Source organism: Staurois parvus, unplaced genomic scaffold (genome assembly GCF_062004578.1).
Source record: "Staurois parvus isolate SC_StPar_1 unplaced genomic scaffold, SC_StPar_1.0 ptg000155l, whole genome shotgun sequence".
Classification (NCBI taxonomy): Eukaryota; Metazoa; Chordata; class Amphibia; order Anura; family Ranidae; genus Staurois; species Staurois parvus.
In genome coordinates this window covers 15,609-39,103 of record NW_028317951.1, presented here as the reverse complement: position 1 = coordinate 39,103, position 23,495 = coordinate 15,609, and the positions used below count along the sequence as shown (strand labels likewise).

Below are 23,495 nucleotides of genomic sequence, written 5' to 3'. Positions count from 1 at the left end.
CATGTATTTGCAAAATAAATGTGTATTGAATGCTGCATATAAAACAGAAAAATGATTATGTGCAAAAAAAAAGTGTAAAGAAAGGAAGTCAGAATCTTGCTTTTTCTTATTTTGTGACTACAAAACCATATGGGCATTCTCAGTAGGAAGCAAAACTGCAATGATGAAGGCACATATGCAGCACATTAAATTTTAATATGCTAAGATCTGTTAAGAAATGTATCTAGTTGGTTGATTTAATATCTCTCTCTCTCTCTCTCTCTCTCTCTCTCTCTCTCTCTCTATATATCTATATATGTGATTCTGCATTTCCGGGTAGGGGCGCACCCTACCCGCAAGCAACTCCGACAAAACAGTTCTCCTCCCGGTCAGCTCAGGCACATTGCTTTGCAAAGCTGTGTGATTACAGTGAAGCACAAATGCACAGTCCCATAGTAAAACACACGCAGCACAGTTAACCCTTTGATCGCCCCTCATGTTGACCCCTTCCCTGCCCAGTGCCATTAGTACAGTGTCAGTGTTTTTTTTTTCTCTTTTTAGGCACTGATCACTCTGTATTGGTGTCACTGGGGATGTCAGTGACACCAAGTCAGTTCCCCCCAATGTTAGAATGCCTGTCGCAGTCCTGCTATAAGTCACTGATCGCCGCCATTACTAGTAAAAATTAATAAAAATTCTAGTATGTATACCGCCATTTGTAAACGCTATAACTTTCCCGTAAACCAAATAATTTACATATATTGGGATATTTTTTTTTTTTTTTTTTTTTTTTTAGCAAAGACGCAACAGAATACATTTTGGCCTAAATTTATGACTAAATTTGATTTTTTAACTGAACATGTTTAACCACTTGAGCTCCTGAGGATTTACCCCCCTTAATGACCAGGCCTCTTTTTGCTACTCGGCGCTGCACTAATTCAACTAATTGTGCGGTCATGCAACGCTGCACCTAAACGAAATTTACGTCTTTTTTTTCACACAAATAGAGCTTTCTTTCTGTGGTATTTGATCACCTGTGCGCTTTTTATTTTTCACGCTATAAACAAAAAAAGACCAAATATTTTGAAGAAAAACTATATTTACTACTTTCAGCTATAAAAAATATATAGTAAACTCAAAGTTAGTTATAAATTTAGGCCAAAATGTATTCTGCTACATGTTTTTGGTAAAAAAAAAATCCCAATAAGTGTATATTGATTGCTTTGTGTGGAAGTTATAGTGTCTACAAACTATGGTATAGATACTGCAATTTACGACATTTTTTTGCTATACAGCGCTGCACTAGTTTAACGGACAATTGTGCGATCATGCAATACTGTATATAAATGAAATTTATGTCCTTTTTTAAACACAAATAGAGCATTCTTTTGGTGGTATTTGATCACCTGTGCACTTTTTATTTTTGGCGCTATAACCAGAAAATATTTGAAGAAAAAAAAAATATTTTTTTAAAAAAAATCTCATTTTGGTCATAAAAAAAATATCTAAAAAAACTAAAATTTCATCATAAATTTATGCCAAAATGTATTCTGCTACATGTTTTTGGTTAAAAAAATCCCAATAAGTGTATATTGATTGCTTTTTGTGAAAGTTATAGTGTCTACAAACTATGGTATAGATAATGGAATTTACATAGCTTTTACTTTCTGACTGCCCATCACATTTCTTGAGGTGCTAAAATACCAGGATAGTACAAACACCCTCAAATGACCCCTTTTCGGAAATTAGACAACCTAAGCTATCTGCTGAGAGGAATATTGAGTCCATAGATGATTTATTTATTTTTTCCACAAGTTTCTGGAAAATGACAAAAACCTTTTTTTTTTTTTTTTTTTACACGAAGTCGTCATTTAAATGATTTCTCGCACAAGCCATGGGTATATGTGGAATTACACCCCAAAATACATTCTGCTACTTCTACTGAGTATGAGGATACCACATGTGTGAAACTTTTTAGGAGCCTAGCCACATACAGGAGCCTGATATCCAATGACCATTTTGAAAGCCTGAAGGTGCGTAACTTCCTCATTACACTTCCTCAATACCTATCACAGTTTCGAAGGCCCTGACATGCCAGGATAGCCCCAAACCCCCCCAAATGACCCCTTTCTGGAAAGTAGACACCCCAAGGAATTTAAAAAGAGGCATCGTGAGTATTTTGCAGATCTCATTTTTTCTCATAAGGTTTTGAAATATAAAAAAAATAGAAAAAATATGTTTTTGTTTTTTTCATTTTCCAAAAACTTGTGGCAACAAATCTGCAAAATACTTACCGTGCTTTTTATCAAATTCCTTGGTGGTCTACTTTCCAAAAAGGGGTAATTTGGGGGGGTTAGGTTCTATCCTGGCATTTCAGGGCCTCCGAAACTGTGATAGGTAGTCTGGAAGTGTAATGATGAAATAAAGTCCTTCAGAAGCCTGAAGGTGCTTCTTGGATTTTGGGGTCCTGTTCTTGGCTAGACTGCCAAAAAGTCTCTCACATGCGGTACCCCCATACTCGGGAAAAGTAGCAAAATATATTTTGGGGAGTAATTCCACATATACCCATGGCATGTGTGAGCAGTAAATCATTTAAGTGACAATTTTGTGTAAAAAAAATATATATTTATTTTTGTCATTTTCCAAAAACTAGTGGTAAAAAAAATAAATTCTTCTATTGATTCAACATTCCTCTCAGCAAATAATTTGGGGTGACTACTTTCCAAAATGGGCATTGTCATATATTCTTTTTTGAGAAATCTGGGGTCTATCAGACTCTAGATATCTCCTCTGCCCTTACATTATCTAATCAAACCAAAATCGGTGTGATCAGATGCTTTCCCAATTTACAAATGGCGCTGTTTATATCCTGCGAAACTGAAGTGATGAAATGCTTGTAGCTTCCAAATTCTTAGACTATAGAGATGATTGGCACCATTCTGGTCTTCAATCAGCTCTATGGTCAGCTGGCAGAAACACCGGCTGCATTCTCAGGTTCCCCTGATGGCACGGGATTGCCCGAGAAGGCCGTGGAAGGCAGCTGCTTGTAAAAGCAATCTTGCAGCTAATTAGCCACTAGGATTGCTTTTACATGAAAGCCGATCGCCGGATAAAAAAAACGATACAAGGATGATGCCTGCAGCTGTAGGCATCATCCTAGTACAATCATTCAAATCCAGTGATGTACCAGTACATCGCTGATCCTTGTTGGGTATATATGCTATGTTCTTTTTTTTTTTTTTTTTTTTTGTATGCAGCCTGTGCAATGAATGAAAAAATGAGAAGAAATCTCTGCCAGAAAAAGTGTGTGGTATGCCCACCATTAGAATATACCGCCCTGCATCCACCCACTTCTAATGGTGGGCACACATTAGGTCACACTTTGCCACAAGTGCCAGTTCCAAGATTGAATAAATGTCTAAATAGTGGTACGCTTGAATAAAAATTGTCCACGTATAAGTGGTACCCCATATGGAGAAATGATGACACCAAGTCCCAAACTATCTTGCCACTGCTCCCCATGTAGTCTGGGCATCCGGGGGGCTCCACGTGACTATCTTTTCCCCCGTAAATCCAAAACTTATAAGTATAGCCTGTTGTCCTCTCACAGGTCTTTTACATCTTGACCCCATATCTGGCACGCTTGCAGGGGGGAAATTGTTTGAATGCAAGGCGGCCAGAAAAATTAATGAGGGACTCCTCAACGCAGATGTTTTGCTGGGGAGTATAGACATCTGCAAATTTTAGGTTAAGGTGATTTGCAAGGGGCTAAATTTTGTGGAGCCGGTCAAATTCAGGGTTACCCCGAGGATGACAGAGTGTATTGTCGCTGAAATGCATAAAACACATTATACTCTCATATCTAAGCCTGGCCATGGCAGCAGAGAACACGGTATATGATGAATCGGGTCTGCGGACCAATACAACCGCAATTCATTTCTTTTAGTAATGCCCATGTTGAGGGTTAGGCCCAAAAAAAATGTAAATTTGAAAACCGTAATGAGTTTCCATGCGGATAGTCTGGCAAGGTTTAAATTTGGGTTGGCGGCGATAAATTGTTGTTCATATAAATTGCTTTGATCCACAATCAACACATACAGATATTCCATGAAAAACAGCTCCAAAAATCAAGGAGATATGTGAAAGACCAGGATGTACTAGACCGCTGGTACTCGCCAGTTCACCAAAAGGTAGAGCGGCACTAGTACTGGCACTCTGCTGCATATGAGAGTCATCAAAATTTACCGGCAAGTGCTAACAGAGATCAGGCCTGATTCTGCGAACACTGCGGTTTTGTGTGCAATGTATCGAGTGACAGAGACCTACTGACACTGCACTTGCTGGGGGAGAAAGGGGGGGTAAGCGTATGGGCTAAACGCAGGTGCTGGCAGGTGCCGGGGCTGATCCCGTAACGCTGCGTTTTTGGGGATGCTATATTAATGTGAACGTTGGTATAGTGCTGACCTGATCAAAGATATTGACCAGTTCAGACGCTATACTAGCAATGGAGGATTATTGTACATGAGCGTGCTCCTGGCAATCAAGGGGACTGGTGTACTGACGGGCAATCTGAAGCTATCTGGGAGGGGTGTGAAAACCACGGGAGGGCGAATCACGCACACACACACACACACATATATTTATTTATTTATATGTGATTTTGCGTACCCATGCCGCCCTGTAGCAGTATTTCTGCTGTAGGGTGGTCAGGAAGCGGTTACAGAAGAGGTTTGTGTTACGTTGCTGCGTTACTTTAACTGACAATTGCACGGTCATGCAACACTGCACCCAAATTAAATTTACATCCTTTTTTTCCCACAAATTGAGCTTTCTTTCGGTGGTATTTGATCGCCTCTGCGTTTTTAATTTTTTGCGCTAAAAAAAAAAAAAAAAAAAAAAGGCTGACAATTTTGAGAAAAATAAAAACAATATTTTGGACTTTTTGCTATAAAAACATGTCCAGTAAAAAAATTAAAAAATCTAATTTTGTCACAAATTTCATCCAAAATGCATTCTGTGACATGTCTTTGCTAAAAAAAAAATCCCAATACATGTAAATTAATTCGTTTACATGAAAGTTATAGCGTTTACAAATGGCGGGAAAGATACTGGGATTTTACATTTTTTTTTATACTAATAATGGTGGCGATCAGCGACATATGGCGGTGATCAGCAACTTATGGCAGGACTGCGGCGGACATTTTGACACTGGGGGGGAACTGACTTGGGGTCACTGACATCCCCAGTGACCCCAATACAGTGATCAGTGAAGAAAAAAAAAAAAAACACTGACACTGTACTAATGGCACTGGGGAGGAAGGGGTTAACATTTTTATTCACTGAAAGGATTAACTGTGTGAGGGGAGTGTTTTACTAGGGGGCGGGGGTGTGTGCTGGACGGGGACAGGCTGATCGGGAGAGATAAACTCTTCTCTCCGGTTCAGCTTGTCAGGAGCTGACAGGCAACTGACAGAGCAGGGCTGTGTGTAAACAATGCAGCCCTGCTCTCTGTCAGCGATTGTCGCTAATCGCCGGGAAATGGCCCGTAATGACCGGCTATGACCCGGCAGCTGAGACCTGCTGCTGACACCCGCGGGACAGGTAGGGTGGGCGCGTGCCCTCTACCTGTTTTGCAAAACCACGTTTTAAAACGTGGTTTTGCGCAGCTGTGCCGCCCTGCAAACATTTTAATGCAGTGACTGGGGCTCAAGTGGTTAATAGTCAAAAATATTGCTTTTTTTCTCAAAATTTGAGGTCTTTATTTTTTATAGCGCAAAAAAAAAAAAAAAAAAACGCATAGGTGATCAAACATCACCGAACAAAAGCTCAATTAGCGGGGGAAAAAAAAAGGACGTAAATTTAATTTGGGTGCAGCGTTGCATGACCGGGCTATTGTCAGATAAAGTAATGCAGCGCCGCAACGCAAAAAATGGCCTGGTCAGGAAGGGGGTAAATCCTCAGGAGGACAAGTAGTTAAAGAGTAAAATGGCACATAGCAGCACAGAATTGATGCAGATCTCACCGGGGCAGTTGCTTTAAAGGCTTCATATGTCTAAGCATCCTACACCATATGCATTTCCACATACTGAGAAAGCAATATGCTGCACTGTATTAAACCGATGTGCCTAAGCAGAATGCAGAGCCCTAATTATCAGGGGATTCTAAATAAATAACAAATGAGTCACTGCAATTATACAACATGTTTGCTGAACCCACGCACAGAAAGTAAAGTGATAAGCGGATAACACTAGAAAAAGCCAATTACACAATGTCAGTAACTTACCAGACTCTCTTAAAATATTATGTGCCTCAAAATCAGCTTGCCGTAACGTACTAAGCACTCCTGTCGTTAAAAAGGTAGGGGTAACATCAGTGGGGGGTTCTTTCACGGGTGGACCGAAAACATATACCACTCTAAAAGAAATAAACAACAAATCGGCATTCAATAGCCACTTTTTTATAAGTGATCAATGTATGACTTGCACATTAATAGCCCCGTCAGAAAGATGCATCCCCCCAACTTGGGTTATTGTAAAGGAAACTTGTCACAATAAAATATGTAAGCTGCTATTGCTGACTCATCCTTCTGAAAATGCAAGATTTCTGGCTGTCATTCTGAACCTCTCATGGCAACACTTTGAAAGAGCAGCCTAGAAAAAATATGCAAATAAGGGCATCTGACCTTACTGATCTGCATGCTTGTTCTGGGTTACTACCAATCACTCAGACAGCATTTTCAACAAGTCAACAATGGCAGACTAGAAAGGGACTTTGACTGTTTTTTTGGTTTATGTCAGAACTGCTTCTCTCCCAATACAAGTCTGTAGGAATGCAATATTTATTTATTTCTATTTATTTCAGGTACTTATATATAGCGCTGTCAATTTACACAGCGCTTTACACATATATAATGAACATTCACATCAGTCCTTAACCCTGTGCAATCTAAGGTCTCTAACTTACATTCATACATACACATATTAGCGCCAATTTAGACACGATCCAATTAACCTACCAGCATGTCTTTGGAGCGTGGGAGGAAACCGGAGTACCTGGAGGAAACCCACGCAAGCACAGGGAGAACATGCAAACTCCATGCAGGAGGTGCCATGGTCGGGAATCGAACCCATGACCCATTTACTGCAAGGCAAACCTGCTAACCACTAAGCCACTGTGCCGCTAAAAGTAGGTCAGAAGGCCAAACATACCCGTAATGAATTCTGAATGGTCTCAGAAGTGTCTCAAACTAATCAAAACCAAATTGCATATGCCCATCAATACAAGTCCTAAGTCAGGTTTATTTTATAGGAAACATTTTTAGAAGAGAAAAAAATGCCACACCTGATTTATTCAACTGTTAGTTCCTTGGCTTTCATGTGGACCTTCCTCCATAGTCACTATGGGGTAGATTTACTAAAGCTGGTTCACTCAGAATACGGTGCATGGCAGCCAATCAGCTTTTAACCTCAGCTTGTTCAATTAAGCTTTGGAAATAAAACTTGTAAGCTGAATAGTTTCCATGCAGAGGTGCAAGAGATTCTGCGTGAACCAGCTTTAGTAAATAAACACCTATGGGCTGGTTCACACCATAGAAATGCAGTTCATATACATTTCTGTACGTGTTTTATGCATTCCAGGGCATTTTTTTCCCCTCTTTTCCTTCAACTTAAATAAGGACATGTGTGTTCCGGTGCGTTTTACTGTGTACTAGTACAATTAAGTGCGTAAATAAAATGCAGCATGTTCTACTTTTTTTCTGGAATTGGAATACACTGGAACTGATAACCTACTATCAATGCGTTTTTGATACAGAAAACCCCCCCCCAAAAAAATGCACTGGACTGCATGTGGTGTGAACTGGTACTCTGAGTCACCAACCCAGAACAGGTATGAACATAAGGAATTCTTTCCTTTAATACAGGTCACTGGCAAAATACTGTAAGTAATGAAGCCAATGAATCTGGAAAACTCCAAGGTAACTAGCATTTTCAGAAGGTCAGCAATGAAGCTCCAATATTTATTGTGGGAAAGGTTTAGGGCCAGTTCACACCACAGAAACGCAGTCCAAAAGCGTTTTTAAAATAAACATATTAAACAACAATCAAAGATATATACCTGTTGATATTGTGGCACATTCGTGGTATTAGCCTGGCTAAGTACATAAGTGATTCCCAATGTGGAGCATCCTTACTTGAAATTCCACATACATAGCTGTATGAGCGACAGTCGCCCTACAAAAACAAAACAGATCAAAAATATTTTGGTAAGGTTAGAAGAATTTATTTCGACAAATTTTTAAAGTAAACAAATCACGAAAAATAATAATAGGAGGCACTGCAGACTTCCTGAAATGACTAATTTCCTGGCTGTAATACTGACTTAATTGCAGAATCTGGTGCAGCTCTGCATGGAAACCAATCAACGTCCAAGTTTTAGGCTAGGTTCACATCTGTGTGGGTGGTGCCGCTGCAGATCCGCAAGAAAATCCATGCAGCCGCACCACCCGCACAGAGAAATGCGAACCCACGGGCAGGTGCCATTAGTTCTAATGGCACGCCGCCCGCACTGTAAAACGCAATCGTGCTGGGACAGAGGTTCCTGTGCAGGCTGCGTTTTCAGAAGAAGTGCAGGGATGTCTTCTCTGCGTGTCACGGGGCACGGGAGTGCATTCAAATGAATGGGCTCTCATGCCCGCGCAAAACGCGGTCTGCACGGCCGCATATATGTGAAACAGGTCTTATTGTCAAAGCTTAGCTGAAGTTAGAAGCTGATTGGCTACTATGCACAGCTGCACCAAATTCTGAGTACACCAGTTATAGTAAATCTCCCCCACAATCGTTAAAATTGCAGCTGTAGATATTCAGTTACTGCTAATATCTCAGTTTAAAAGGTCTGTAAATATTACCCACTTGATAAAGGCAGACCATACGCTTCAAAGTTTAAAGTGAACATTAGGAGAAATCGGAGCTATGCTTTAAGAGTAAACCTGTCAAATACCATAAGGGTGTTAAAACAGGCTGCAGCTGTACAATGCAGGCACCTAGCTATTCAGCTCCCTGGTAATAGGTCAGTTTTAATACTGTCTGGTAGTGTCAAGAGTTGACCTAACCCCTCCAATGCAGGAGTTTAGGCCATTCCTAATAAATTAATAATGGACAGGAACATGTAGGCAGTGGTGTCCCAGATCTCTAAACTACCAGGAAGTATAAACAAGCATAATCATGATACAGCAACCTGGGATTCACAGCACCTGCATAGCTTAACCTGTCCAGTGCCTTAAAGCAGTAGCAAAACAAAAAACAAAAAAAATATATATAATCCTTCAAAATGTCATAATGTGCTAGTAAGCATCACATACTAGCACGTTATGAAAGACTTCTCTTAGAACAAAGCCCTCCAGCAGCAAGCTGACAGGGCTTCCATCTTCACCTGACCTTCCTTCCAAGATCGCAGGCACAGAGCTCTGAAGGAACGGCGTGCCGTTCCTTCAGGGCACAACCGTTGGTGACATCAGCTGCAGGGACATGGAATATCTCCTAAAAGGTGCATGTTTAGGAGATATTCCGTGTACCTACAGGTGAGCTTTATTATAAGCCAACCTGTAGGTACAAGTGTCCAGTGGGAGTTTACTTCCACTTTAACACTCAAACCAATCGACTGGTGGGATAAAATAAGGAAAACCAAAACTTTTTTTTGTTTTTTAATTTTTTTCAGTCAAAGGCATAGGAATATTAGACATAAAATGAAGGAATGCTCACCTGCACTCCTACAGTTTTAATAGGCAATAAGAAGGCATTCAGTGAATGTAGACTAGTGATGTGCATCAGTTTCTCCTGTTCCTCTTCTGATGTACATGCTTTGACTCTTTGCAGCAGGGTGTGTGGCTGTAAAGAACAATTCAAACAAAGCTTTACACATTCATAATATTAGTTTAAATTTAAGGCTTAAGTCCACACTCCATAACGGAAAAAAGGATTTCAACGCATGCACATTGGACTTTCAAGTACAAAAATCATAGGGGGGTGTAAGGCAGTCAAAGATTGTTGTATCAATCTTTTTTTAAATTAAAAGGCAAAAAAGCAATTCTTATAAAATATTTAAATCATTCTACTTAACATAAATTACATATTGTTTTGAATTCACATTTACTATATAACAAACATGCTACATGTTTCCTTAATGTAACAAATTCAGAGATTAGCCCAAAGCAATGAACCAAAATTCAAGCTGAGTGTATGCAAGCATTCGAAAACAAAAGCCAATGTTTCCCTGACTGCTATGGAAATGAGTGGCACCCTTACAATAACATAGAAGGAACAGCTAGCATTTGCTCTGACTGTGAGAAATAAGGAGGAACCTCCATTCTCCTTGAGAGATAAAAAATAAAAAAAGGAATGTATTAGAGAATCCACAGTGTCTGCCTTTTAAGAGAGTGGAGAACTGATGCCAGGAGGGCAAAACAAGATGGAGCTCTATTGTCAATCAATGGTAATATACATTCCACTGGAATGGCACGCTATTGGTCTATATCAGTGGTCGGCAAGCCGCGGCTCTTTACACGCTTTAATGTGGCTCTTGTGTGCCGGGCGCCCGCTCCCCTCCCTCCTCTCGGGCGGCAGGGACTCTGCAGCGTGATCCAAAAAAAAAACAGCCAGGGCAGCGCGCTCAAATGCAATGATTGGCCAGTCTCGCTGCCACTCGCATCCTGATAGCCAGTGATTGGCTGTCAGGATGTGTGTAGGCGGGGCAGCGTGACGACCGTGAGAGGAGCTAGGCTCCTCTCACAGTCCGCCCTGAAGACCGGAACGGCGCGGGAACACGGCGAGAGGAACGCGCGGAGCAAAGGTAAGTGAATTGACACAGGGGGGACTTGGCTTACTACTTGCTACTTACTTACTACTACTATATGAGGGATGAATTACTATAGGGGGGATGAATTACTATAGGGGGGATGAATTACTATAGGGGGGATGAATTACTATAAAAACTTATTGAAACTAAAAACAGTGTACCATCCTATGTATTTTCAGTTTTAAAAATGTGGCTCTCAAAATAAATTTCAATCGTGGTTTTGGCGAGATTTGGCTCAGTTAAAAAAAAAGGTTGCCCACCACTGGTCTATATTCATCTAGGTACAGTGGATATAAAAAGTCTACACGCCCCTGTTAAAATGTAAGGTTTCTGTGATGTAAAAAAAAAAAAAAAAAAAAAGAAAAAAAAAAAAAGGAAGAAGAAGGACAAAGATAAATCATTTCAGAACTTTTTCCAACTTCAACGTGACCTATAAGTACCACTCAATTCAAAAACAAACTTAAATCTTTCAGAGGGGGGAGTAAACATAAAAAACTAAAATAATGTGGTTGCACAGGTGTGCACACACTCTTATACAGTGAGGAACAGAAGTATTTGAACACTCTGCGATTTTGCAAGTTCTCCCACTTAGAAATCATGGAGGGGTCTGAAATTCACATTGTAGGTGCATTCCCACTCAGAGATAAAATTAAAAAAAAAAAAATCAGGAAATCACATTGTATGATTTTTAAAGAATTTATTTGTCTTGCACTGCTGAACATACAGTTGCAAGAAAAAGTATGTGAACCCCTTGGGATTACATGGAGTTTTGCATTAATTGGGCATAAAATGTGCTCTAAACGTCATCTAAGTCACAACAATAGAAGAACACAGTCTGCTGAACATAATAATACACAAACATTAGATGTTGCCATGGTTTAATTGCACATAACATGTAAAAATTCACAGTGCAGGGAGGAAAAAGTATGTGAACCTTTGGACTTAACTGGTTGACCCTCCTTTGGCAGCAATAACCTCAACCAAACGTTTCCTGTAGTTGCAGATCAGACCTGCACAACGATCTGGAGTAATTTTGGACCACTCCTCATCACAAAACTGTTTCAGTGTAGCAATATTCTTGGGATGTCTGGTGTGAATCGCTCTCTTAAGGTCATGCCACAGCATTTCAATCGGGTTGAGGTCAGGACTCTGACTGGGCCACTCCAGAAGGCGTATTCTGTGCTGTTGCAGCCATTGTTTTGTTGAATTATTTGTATGCTTTGGGTCATTGTCCTGTTGCATCACCCATCCTCTGCGGAGCTTCAGTTGGCGGACAGATGGTCGTACGTTTTCCTGCAAAATGTCTTTGCAGGATAAACTCTGGAATTCATTTTCCCATCAATGACAACAATCCGTCCAGGCCCTGAGGCAGCAAAGCAGCCCCAAACCATGATGCTCCCTCCGCCATGTTTTACAGTGGGGATGAGGTTTTGATGTTGGTGTGCTGTGCCTTTTTTTCTCCACACAGTGTTGTGTGTTCTTCCCAAACAACTCAATTTTGGTTTCATCTGTCCACAGTATATTTTGCCAGTAGTGCTGTGGAACATCCAGGTGCTCTTTTGCAAAAACTTCAAACGTGCTGCAAAATTCTTTTTGGACAGCAATGGCTTCCTCCGTGGTGTCCTCCCATGTACTCCATTCTTGTTTAATGTTTTCCTTATTGTAGATGTGTCAACAAAAATGTTAGCATGTGCCAGAGATTTCTGTAGGTCTTTAGCTGACACTCTGGGATTCTTCTTTACCTCATGCAGCATTCTGCGCTGTGCTCTTGCAGTCATTTTTACAGGACGACCATGCCTAGGGAGAGTAGCAACAGTGCTAAACTTTCTCCATTTGTAGACAGTCTGTCTTACCGTGGACACATGAACATCAAGGCTTTTGGAGATACTTTTGTAACCCTTTCCAGCTTCATGCAAATCAAAAAATCTTGATCGTAGGTCTTCTGAGAGCTCTTTTCTGCGACGCATGGTTCACATCAGACAGTGCTTCTTGAAACCAGTAAACCCAAAACAGGTGTGTGTTTTTTAAGGGCAGGACAGCTGTCAGCAACACATCCAATATCATCACACTCATTGGAGTCAAGGTTGGCTCACTCCTGGCTCCAATTAGCTCTGGGAGAAGTCATTAAGCTAGGGCCTCACATACTTTTTCCTCCCTGCACTGTGAATGTTTACATGTTATGTGCAATTAAACCATGGCAACATCTAATGTTTGTGTAGTATTATGTTCAGCAGACTGTGTTCTTCTATTGTTGTGACTTAGAACGACGTTCAGAGCACATTTTATGCCCAATTCATGCAAAACTCCACGTAATCCCAAGGGGTTCACATACTTTTTCTTGCAACTGTAAGTATTTGAACACCTGAGAAAATCAGTGTTAATATTTGGTAGAGAAGCCTTTGTTTGTGCAAACCTGGTCAAGAACTACAGGAAACGTTTGTAATTGCACACTGCAACAGGGATTTTGGCCCACTCCTCCACACAGATCTCCTCTAGATCTGTCAGGTTTCGGAGCTGTAGCTGAGCAACACGGAGTTTCAGCTCCCTCCAAAGATGTTCTATTGGATTTAGGTCTGGAGACTGGCTAGGCCACTCCAGAACCTTAATATGCTTCTTACGGAGCCACTCCTTGGGTATCCTGGCTGTGTGCTTCGGGTCGTGTCATGTTGGAAAACCCAGCCACGACCCATCTTCAATGCTCTGACTGAGGGAAGGAGATTGTTGCTCAAAATCTCACAATAAATGGCCCCATTCATCCTCTCCTTAATACAGTGCAGTCGTCCTGTCCCCTTCGCAGAAAAGCACCCCCAAAGCATGATGTTACCACCCCCATGCTTCACAGTAGGGATGGTGTTCTTGGGATGCAACTCATCCTTTTTCCTCCAAACACGACGAGTGAAGTTTAGACCAAAAAGTTCTACTTTGGTCTCATCTGACCACATGACTTTCTCCCATGCCTCCTCTGGATCATCCGGATGGTCATTGGCCAACTTCAGACAGGCCTGGACATGTGATGACTTGAGCAGCGGAACCTTCCGTGCAATGCATGATTTGAAACCATGATGGTGTAGTGTTCTGCCGACAGTGACCTTCGAAACTGTGGTCCCAGCTCTCTTCATGTCATTGACCAGCTCCTCCCTTGTAGTTCTGGGCTGATTCCTCACCTTTCTTATCATCAGTGATACCCCACGAGGTGAGATCTTGCATGGAGCCCCAGTCTGAGGGAGACTGACAGTCATCTTTAGCCTCTTCCATTTTCTAACAATTGCTCCAACAGTTGATCTATTCTCACCAAGCTGCTTGGCAATTGCCCCGTAGCCCTTTCCAGCCTTGTGGAGGTCCACAATTTTTTCTTTGGTGTCTTTTGACAGATCTTTAGTCTTGCCCATGGTAGTAGTTGGTGTCTGACTGACTGTGGGGTGGACAGGTGTCTTTAAAGGGCTCAGACAGGTGCTACTAAGTTAGATTAATGAGTGGAGTAGAGGTGGACTTTTTAAAGGCACAGTAACAGGTCTTTGAGAGCCAGAATTCTTGCTGTTTCTTAGGTGTTCAAATACTTATGTTCAGCAGTGCAAGACAAATAAATTCATAAAAAATCATACAATGTGATTTCCTGATTTTTTTTAAATTCTGTCTCTCAGAGTGGGAATGCACCTACAATGTGAATTTCAGACCCCTCCATGATTTCTAAGTGGGAGAACTTGCAAAATCGCAGGATGTTCAAATACTTCTGTTCCTCACTGTAACTGGGGATGTAGCTGTGTTCAGAATTAAACAATCACATTCAAAATCATATTAAATAGGAGTCAGTACACACCTGCCATCATTTAAAGTGCCTCTGATTAACCCCAAATAAAGTTCAGCTGTTATAGTAGGTCTTTCCTGACATTTTCTTAGTCGCATCCTACAGCAAAAGCCATGGTCCACAGAGAGCTTCCAAAGCATCAGAGGGATCTCATTGTTAAAAGGTATCAGTCAGGAGAAGGGTACAAAAGAATTTCCAAGGCATTAGTAATGCACCATATTTTCTCGACTTGATGACAACTGTCTTCACTGTGTTCCATGGTATATCTAAGAACTGGACGTCCCTCCAAAATTGATGAAAAGACGAGAAGAAAACTGGTCTGGAAGACTGCCAAGAGGTCTACAGCAACATTAAAGGAGCTGCAGGAATATCTGGCTAGTACTGGCTGTGTGGTATGTGTGACAACAATCTCCCGTATTCTTCATATGTCTAGGCTATGGGATAGAATGGCAAGACGGAAGCCTTTTCTTACAAAGAAAAACATCCAAGCCTGGCTAAATTTTGCAAAACACATCTGAAGTCTTCCAAAAGCATGTGAGAAAACGTGTTATGGTCTGATGAAACCAAGGAACGTTTTAGCCATAATTCCAATTATATGTTTGGCGCAAAAACAACACTGCACATCACCAAAAAAACACCATACCCACAGTGAAACATGGTGGTGGCAGTATCATGCTTTGGGGCTGTTTATCTTCAACTGGAACTGAGGCCTTAGTCAAGGTAGAGAGAATTATGAACAGCTCCAAATACCAGTCAGTCAATATTGGTACAATACATTCAGGCTTCTGCTAGAAAGCGGAAGAGTAACTTCATCTTTCAGCATGACAACGACCCAAAACATACGTTCAAATCAACAAAGTAATGGCTTCACCAGAAGACGATTAAAGATTTGGAATGGCCCAGCCAGAGCACAGACCTGAATCTGATCGAAAATCTGTGGGGTGATCTGAAAAGGGCTGTGCACAGGAGATGCCCTCGCAATCTGACCGATTTGGAGTGTTTTTGCAAGGAAGAGTGGGCAAATATTGCAAAGTTAAGATGTTCCATGCTGATAGACTCATACCCAAAAAGACTGAGTGCTGGAATAAAATCAAAAGGTGCTTCAACAAAGTATTAGTTTAAGGGTGTGCACACTTATGCAACCATATTATTTTAGTTTTTTATTTTTACTTCCCTACACCTGAAAGGTTTCAGTTTGTTGTTCAACTGACTTATACAGTTTAAAGGTCACATTTAAAAGGTGGAAAAAGTTCTGTAATGATTTGTCTTGGTCTCATCTTTTACATCACAGAAACCTGACATTTTAACAGAGTGTGTAGACTTTTTATATCCACTGTGTATTACCAATACACTTACTAAAATGCCTATTCATGTGGAGTACTATCTTACCATTTCAATTAATCTGATGAATTTGAGGCATTCAAGAAGTCTCTATGTCTAGCCTTAGCGTTGATATCTCTTTTAAACCTATGCAAATATTTAGCTTAAGCTGGCCATACATGGATTAAAGTTTGGCTGGTTCAGGAAGATACAGCCAAATTTCAATCCATGTATGGGCACTGTAGCTGACCAGAAGAAAATCTACAAATGTACAACCACCCTGTCAGATTTTAGCCTGCAGTGCTGATCAGTGTATTCGGATGTCAAAGAAGTCTCCCCACTGTCAGAATACAAGAGCTTGGTGGGGAGTATACCCCCCACCATCCACCTCAAAATGTCTGGATGGGGGTATCAGGGGAGGGTTTTTTTTTTTTTCATTCAACCCGCTCGCTGAATTAAAAAAAAAACAAAACAAACAAACAAAAAAGACAAACCAACTGACCAATGTATGGGAAGCTTTAGGGTGTGCCATTTGTTTTGTTAACCACATGCCGCCCAGCCACTGTAGAAATACGGCGGCACGGCTGGGCAAAACCACAGTTTAAAACGTGTGTTTTTAAAAACCTGTCCCAGCGATAACAACCGCGGATGTCAGTCGCCGGGTCACAGCCGGTCGTTACCGGCTATGTCCTGGCGATTGGCAGCAATCGCTGACAGAGAGCACAGGTGCAGTAGCTGCGCTTTCTGTCAGTTCCCTGACAGCTCCAGGACACGCTGATCGGGACAGAAGAGTTTCTCTCTCCCGATCAATGGTGTTCCCTGCAGTACACACCCCCACCCCCTAGTAAAACACTCCCCTCACACAGTTAACCTTTTCCCTGAACAATAAACTTAACCCCTTCCTCCCCAGTGCCATTAGTACAGTGTCAAGTGTTTTTTTTTTTTTTGCACTGATCACTGTATTGGTGTCACTGGGGATGTCAGTGACCCCAAGTCAGTACCCCCCAATGTCAGACTGTCCGCCGCAGTCCCGCCATAAGTCACTGATCGCCACCATTATTAATATAAAAAAAATAAAAATCCCAGTTGCTTTCCCACCATTTGTAAACGCTATAACTTTCATGTAAACCAATTAATTTACACGTATTGGGTTTTTTTTTAGCAAAGACATGTTGCAGAATGAATTTTGGCAGAAATTTATGACTAAATTTGATTTTTAAATTTTTTTTTACTGGACATGTTTTATAGCAAAGTCCAAAATATTGTTTTTTTTTCCTCAAAATTGTCAGCCATTTTTTTTTATAGCGCAAAAAATAAAAACTGCACAGGCGATCAAATACCACCGAAAGAAAGCTCAATTTGTGGGGAAAAAAAAGGATGGAAGTTCCATTTACGTACCGCTTTGCATAACCACGCAATTGTCCGTTAAACTAGCGCAGCGCTGTATAGCAAAAAAATGGCATAAAATTGCAGTATCTATACCATAGTTTGTAGATGCTATAACTTTCACACAAAGCAATCAATATACACTTATTGGGATTTTTTTTTACCAAAAACATGTAACAGAATACATTTTGGCCTAAATTTATAACTAACTTTGAGTTTACTATATATTTTTTATAGCTGAAAGTAAAAAACATCGTTTTTCTTCAAAATTTTTGGCCTTTTTTGGTTTATAGCGTGAAAAATAAAAAGCGCACAGGTGATCAAATACCACCGAAAGAAAGTTCTATTTGTGTGAAAAAAAGGACGTAAATTTCGTTTGGGTGCAGCATTGCATGACCGCGCAATTATCAGTTGAATTAGTACAGTGCCAAGTAGCAAAAAGAGGCCTGGTCATTAAGGGGGGTAAATCCTCTGGAGGTCAAGTGGTTAATTATCCAATTCCAAAATAAGATAGACTATCTGTATAAACGAGCCCTAGAGACAAAATTGTTTATAATTTCTAGAAATAATAATCAGCCCAGCACAATTAGAAATGATTATATACCTTTTTAACACTTGCGGAATAATCTGCAACTATTTTCAATATATTGTTTGTCTCGGGGAAATCTTTACAGATATAAGGCTCTTCGGCACATATTACTCGAATTGCTAATCCTGGACCTGTCAGAAAAGAAACCAAAAGAGAAAGAATGTTTTAAAATGGGAAAATAAAATATTTTTTCTCCATTAAAGATGCACTTTTAGAATAAAAGAACAGTCTTTAGTGATCCAATATAAATGCCCTTCTTGGATTACAAAATGTGAGATTAAAAAAAAAAAAAAAAAAAATCCAGCATGGCGTGCCTAGAACATTTCTCTTACCATGTAGATTACAAATTCTACACCCGCTATATTTTCCTCAAGATGCTCAGGCTTGCCACTAACATCTAAAAGATATTGTACTAAGATAACTCCACACCAAACATGTGTGTATAATATATATATATATATATATCTCTATCTATCTATATATATATATATCTCTATCTATCTATATATCTCTATCTATCTATCAAAAATCATTAACTCATAAGCAACATTTTTAGAGCTTTTAAAGATGTGGTTTAAAGAAGATCCTAAACCACATCTATAAAATATCAGTCACAATTATGCAGTGAATGCAACAAATACACAGAACAAAGTCACATACCTGGGAAGGGATGTCGACTGACCAATTCTTCGGGCAGCCCAAGCTCTCTTCCTAAGACTCTAACTTCATCCTTGTGAAAATCTTTTAAGGGTTCTATTACTTTACCCTAAGGGGAAAAAAGTAGCTTTATAATAAAATAGAAATGCCATGATGAGTACATCAATAGTCAAGAGCGTTTCTTTTCACAACCCTTAAAAAAGCCTTAGACAGGCCAATTTGCAAAGAATTTGTTGTAGAACTGGATGATAATCTGCATATTTACATCATCCTCAGGGTTTATCTAATATAGATATAACAATTTAACACGACCAGCAAAACAACAAACCAAAGCTAGCCACAGATGGATTAAAAAAACCCAAACAAAGCCACAACAGAGTCCCCCCATCCATACATTCGAGGTGGATGAAGAAATTCTCCCTGTTGTGGTATTGTATTCCGACAGCAGGAACTTCTCCCCTGTCAGAATACAATAACTGCATGAAAATTTTTCAACATTCCAGTTTGAGAGCAGCTGATTGCTAAATCGACTCTTCTCTATATGGAACAGGCATAGGTGGACTGAAATGTGTCCAATTTCTACATAAAATGGGCAAATTTCAATGCATCTATGGCCAGCTTAACTACCTGCCGACCGCAGATAGCCGAATGACGGCTTCACTGCGGCCGGTCTGTTCTGGGTGGACGTCATATGACGTCCCCCCAGAACGCGCTCTCCTGCGCGCCCCAGGGGGCGCGCACCCGGCGTTCTCCGTGATCGCTGTGTCCTACAGACACAGCTGATCACGTGATGTGGTAAAAGGCCAATCACAGCGGCCTTTTACCACGTGATCAGCGGTGTCCAATGACACGCTGATCAGAGGGAAATGCAAGTGCCGGTTCTCGGCTGCACTTTCCTCACGCTGTCAGATCGTGAGGAAAGTACTGCCGAGAACCGGCAGTTGTCAGAGCAGGGATCGGCACCGATCATCAGGGCACTGATGATCAGTGCCCTGATGATCGGTGCCCAGCAGTGCCACCCGCAAGTTCCGCCCACCTGTGCCCAGCAGTGCGCCCACTAGCTCCGCCCACCTGTGCCCAGCAGTGCACCCACCTGTGCCCAGCAGTGCACCCACCTGTGCCACTCTGCAGTGCCACCTACATGTGCCCAGCAGTGCCACCCACCTGTGCCCACCAGTGCCATCCACCTGTGCCCACCCACCAGTGCCACCCACCAGTGCTGCCAGTCAGTGCCCAGGGATTGTGCCAGTCAGTGCCGCCAGTCAGTGCCCAGCAGTGATGCCAGTCAGTGCCGTCTATCAGTACCCATCATCAGTGTCACCTATCAGTGCTGCATATTAGTGCCGCCTATCCGTGACACCTCATTAGTGCTGCCTATCAGTGCCCTTTAGTGCTGCCTATCAGTGCCCATCAGTGCCGCCTATCAGTGCCCATCAGTGCTGCCTCATCAACGCACATCAGTGAAGGAGAAAAAATGCCTGTTTGAAAAATTTTATAATAGAAACAAAAACTTTTTTTTTTTTCAAATTTTTTGCACTTTTTTATTTATAGCGCAAAAAGTAAAGCGCCCAGTGGCGATTAAATACCACCAAAAGAAAGCTCCATTTGTGAGAAAAAAATTATCAAAATTTCATATGGGTACAATGTTGCATGACCGCGCAATTTTCAATCAAAGTGCGGCAGCGCTGAAAGCTGAAAATTGGCCTGGTAAATAAGGGGGTATAAGTGCCTGGTAGGCAAGTGGTTAAGAGAATGGTTGATTATTAAGTGTTCTTGCATGGCAAGACCACTTAGGGCTCGCTCACACTTGACTGTTTTACCAACGCTTGCCAAACGCCCCTATAGCGTTTGGCAAGCGTTGGTCCGGCGTTTGGGGAGTGTTTAACACTTGGCAAACGCTGCATGCGCGGTTTAGCGGAGTTTGCCAAGCGTTAAAAACGCCCCACAAACACCTATAATAAAGTTTAAATGGTGTTACCGCTCCGCAAACGCCCCGCAACCGCAGCCGCAAACACCGGCCGGGCGTTTGCGGAACGGCACCATAGACTAGAATAGGAGGCTTTAACGCCTCCTGACTCGACCAGAGGCGTCCGTTTTGCCGTGACGCAACGCTAACGCTCCCGTTAGAACAGCACCATGTGCTGTAATGTGCAGAATTGGCAGAGGCGTTTGGTAAGCGTTTTTACCGCTTCCCAAACGCCTCTCTGCCGCCTGCACAGTGCTAGTGTGAACGTAGCCTGTTATCTCACATATATATTCTTATTATTATAGCCAAATTTACCACCCTAACTCCTCCCACAGTTTTTACACTACATAGACAGTAATACACCGAAATGTGTGGATTGTTCCCGATTGGTGTGCTATTACTTTGTGGAACATTTCGCCGAATGGTTCACGAAATATCGGCATTTTTGTGGTGAAATTGGTCCCATAGGAATGAATGGCGGAATGTTCAAAACTAGAGTGGGAGCTGACAAAAGCTAGAGTGTGAGCTGAAAAATCAGAACATGATTTCTAAACTGCCACCACTCCCTCATTTGCAAGCCCACCTACACAAATCTTATATCAAAACGTTCAGCTATCCCTGCTGCCACTAAAAACGGCTAAGCCATAGTCCTGATAGTTTTCACAATATGACCATTTGTTTGCAACTCACACAGCCCATTGATATTCATTGAAACTCCACTCTAGCCACCTCAAATTTGAAGGACAATTTCTAAATTGCGACTCTGCCTTCATTTTTAATATTTCAGAGATATACTATGCATCAAAATGTAGGTCTCAGTGTTGTGATTCTCACAATATAAAGCTCTTCGCTGTAGGATTTATAGTTTTTAAAACTATAAATAATTAAAAGTTGAAATGCATTTCTCACTCTATCAATGTCAGGAATGGACTTGCCAATAATGGTGGGACTCACCTGCCTTGTGGGCTGCAGTACCAGGGCTGGCCAGCGGGTGCTCTCAGCAATCAGAGACTCACCCCTGCAGTCAGCCAAACACCTGAAGCTGATTTCAGGGGTTGTATTTAAGGAATGGCCAGACTCAGAGTCAGGGCCTTGGTGTGTGTTTTTCCATGGGCCCCTGTATCTTGTATCCTCTGTTCCTGTTCCTGCCTGACTTGTTGCCGACCCTGCCTGATCCTGACCTCTGCTGACTTCTCCTGTTTGATCCCTGGCTTGTGACCCTGACCATTCTCTGCCTGACCCTCTGCACCACACTGCCCGTGAGTTAATGAACCCAGCTTGTGACCCCGACCACTCTCCTGCCTGTTCCTGGTACTCCGTTTGCTACTGACCCGGCCTGCCTGACTACTCTTTGTATTGTATGTATTGTTATCGGTGGGTGGTTTGGTTTGTTTGCACTGTGTTTATGTTTAGTTTTGCACTGCGTTTTGTATTGTTAGTCTTAATAAATTATATTGTTTATACCATATCTGAAGCCTGCGTTTCCCTGTGTCAGTCCACACACCTCTGGTCATACCTGGAACCCTGACAATCAAGCTTGCCATGTGCACTTTTTACATTTGATCAATCAATTGGTTAGTGTAATGTTTACTATCTTTACTCACTCCAAACACTCCACACAGTTACTCTGCCCAGTCCAACCTTTTCAGTTACTCCAGCCACTCCAACCACACAACAGTTACTCAAGCCACTCCACCCAGTTACTCCGCCCACTCCAGTTGTAGACTACTGGTGGAGGCAAGAACACTTCACACAATTTCCCCAGAAATTGTAGCTTTTCTAGTGTTATTACAGCTAGCCAGTTTGTCTGTGCAGAATTGCTATCCACATGGCAGTAGTTTCAACACGTCTATCAAAGTAAAAACATGTGATAACAAATTTCTTCTTATACACGCCATATGTAATGTTTTTTTTATCCAAACAAGTAAACCAGCAAAAAATGCATATTCCTTCTACAAGCTGAATGAGATGCTTTTCAAAACAAGAACAATTACCTCTTCCCTCAGTTTTCTTATAAGTTCTGTATCATTGTGATGCGTTTTTATAACTTCAGCTTTAACACTGGCAATAAGAGATGCACTTTCTATCAGATCCGGTCGTAATGTGCCTTGTGCAAGAAAGACCTCCTCAGGATTAAGATTCATTTCACCTATAACCTCATTGGCAATCTGGAAAAGAACAAGCAAACCGGTATGGAATGAGTTAACACTTGCAGACAAACCTCCCGTTATCCAACACAAGTTCAGACACTAACCGCATCATCCCAAAAGCTCATCCACTCAGCACCTGTGCAGTCTATCAATACTCACTACCAAAATACCTTCACAAAGGTGTCACCAATGATTTTCCTCTTCTCTTCTGGGTTCGTTGTCATATTAAGGGTTTTGCTGATTCTTTTACGTGGTGTTCTGTCCTCATCAGATATTGGCAATGTTGTTGTACCATTATAAAAAGAATGTGCTGCATTGACAACTGTTAAAACACAAAGTCCAAAATAACGAACATTTCTAAACAGCTAATAATGCACCAGGCTATGTAATGCTACTATATCAAAGAACAATACTATCAAAAACAGGTTTCACTATGCAGGGTGCTATGGGGCACTGATAACACACCATTTTTTGGTACTCGTTCACACGCACTGCAACGCACTGTAAATCAGCTCAACCCATGAAAATGTGCATGAAGGTGTATGCTTTATTTTTCTGCTGTACACTGCAACACGCACATGGTGCGTTACAGCACACTATCGCTATGCTCACAAGTGAACAAGCCCTTACGTCTGTTTGGGACCTTGGTGGAGAGAATGTCAATAACCATCAACATGTCCATTCCTAGTGTCAGTGAACTCAACAAATCATGCATACATACTCATGGAATATCCACTAATGGGCAAACACAGTATTGTTTCTTCTGATGGTTTCTCCATAAGAATATACCAA

At 41.4% G+C, this 23,495-nt stretch overlaps 1 protein-coding gene across 1 annotated transcript in view; it reads right to left on the bottom strand.

Annotated features, from left to right (window-relative positions):
- The window catches only part of GMPS (guanosine monophosphate synthase), a 44,275-nt gene that overhangs the window by 6,046 nt on the left and 14,734 nt on the right, over positions 1–23,495 (bottom strand). Inside the window, exons 6-12 of the mRNA XM_089675663.1 lie at positions 22,874–23,025; positions 22,548–22,721; positions 18,591–18,696; positions 17,946–18,061; positions 9,738–9,863; positions 8,095–8,210; positions 6,263–6,393 (exon numbers count right to left, since the gene is read on the bottom strand). Of these exons, the coding sequence (XP_089531789.1) occupies positions 6,263–6,393; positions 8,095–8,210; positions 9,738–9,863; positions 17,946–18,061; positions 18,591–18,696; positions 22,548–22,721; positions 22,874–23,025 (921 nt within the window). The remainder of the gene's footprint in view (positions 1–6,262; positions 6,394–8,094; positions 8,211–9,737; positions 9,864–17,945; positions 18,062–18,590; positions 18,697–22,547; positions 22,722–22,873; positions 23,026–23,495) is intronic.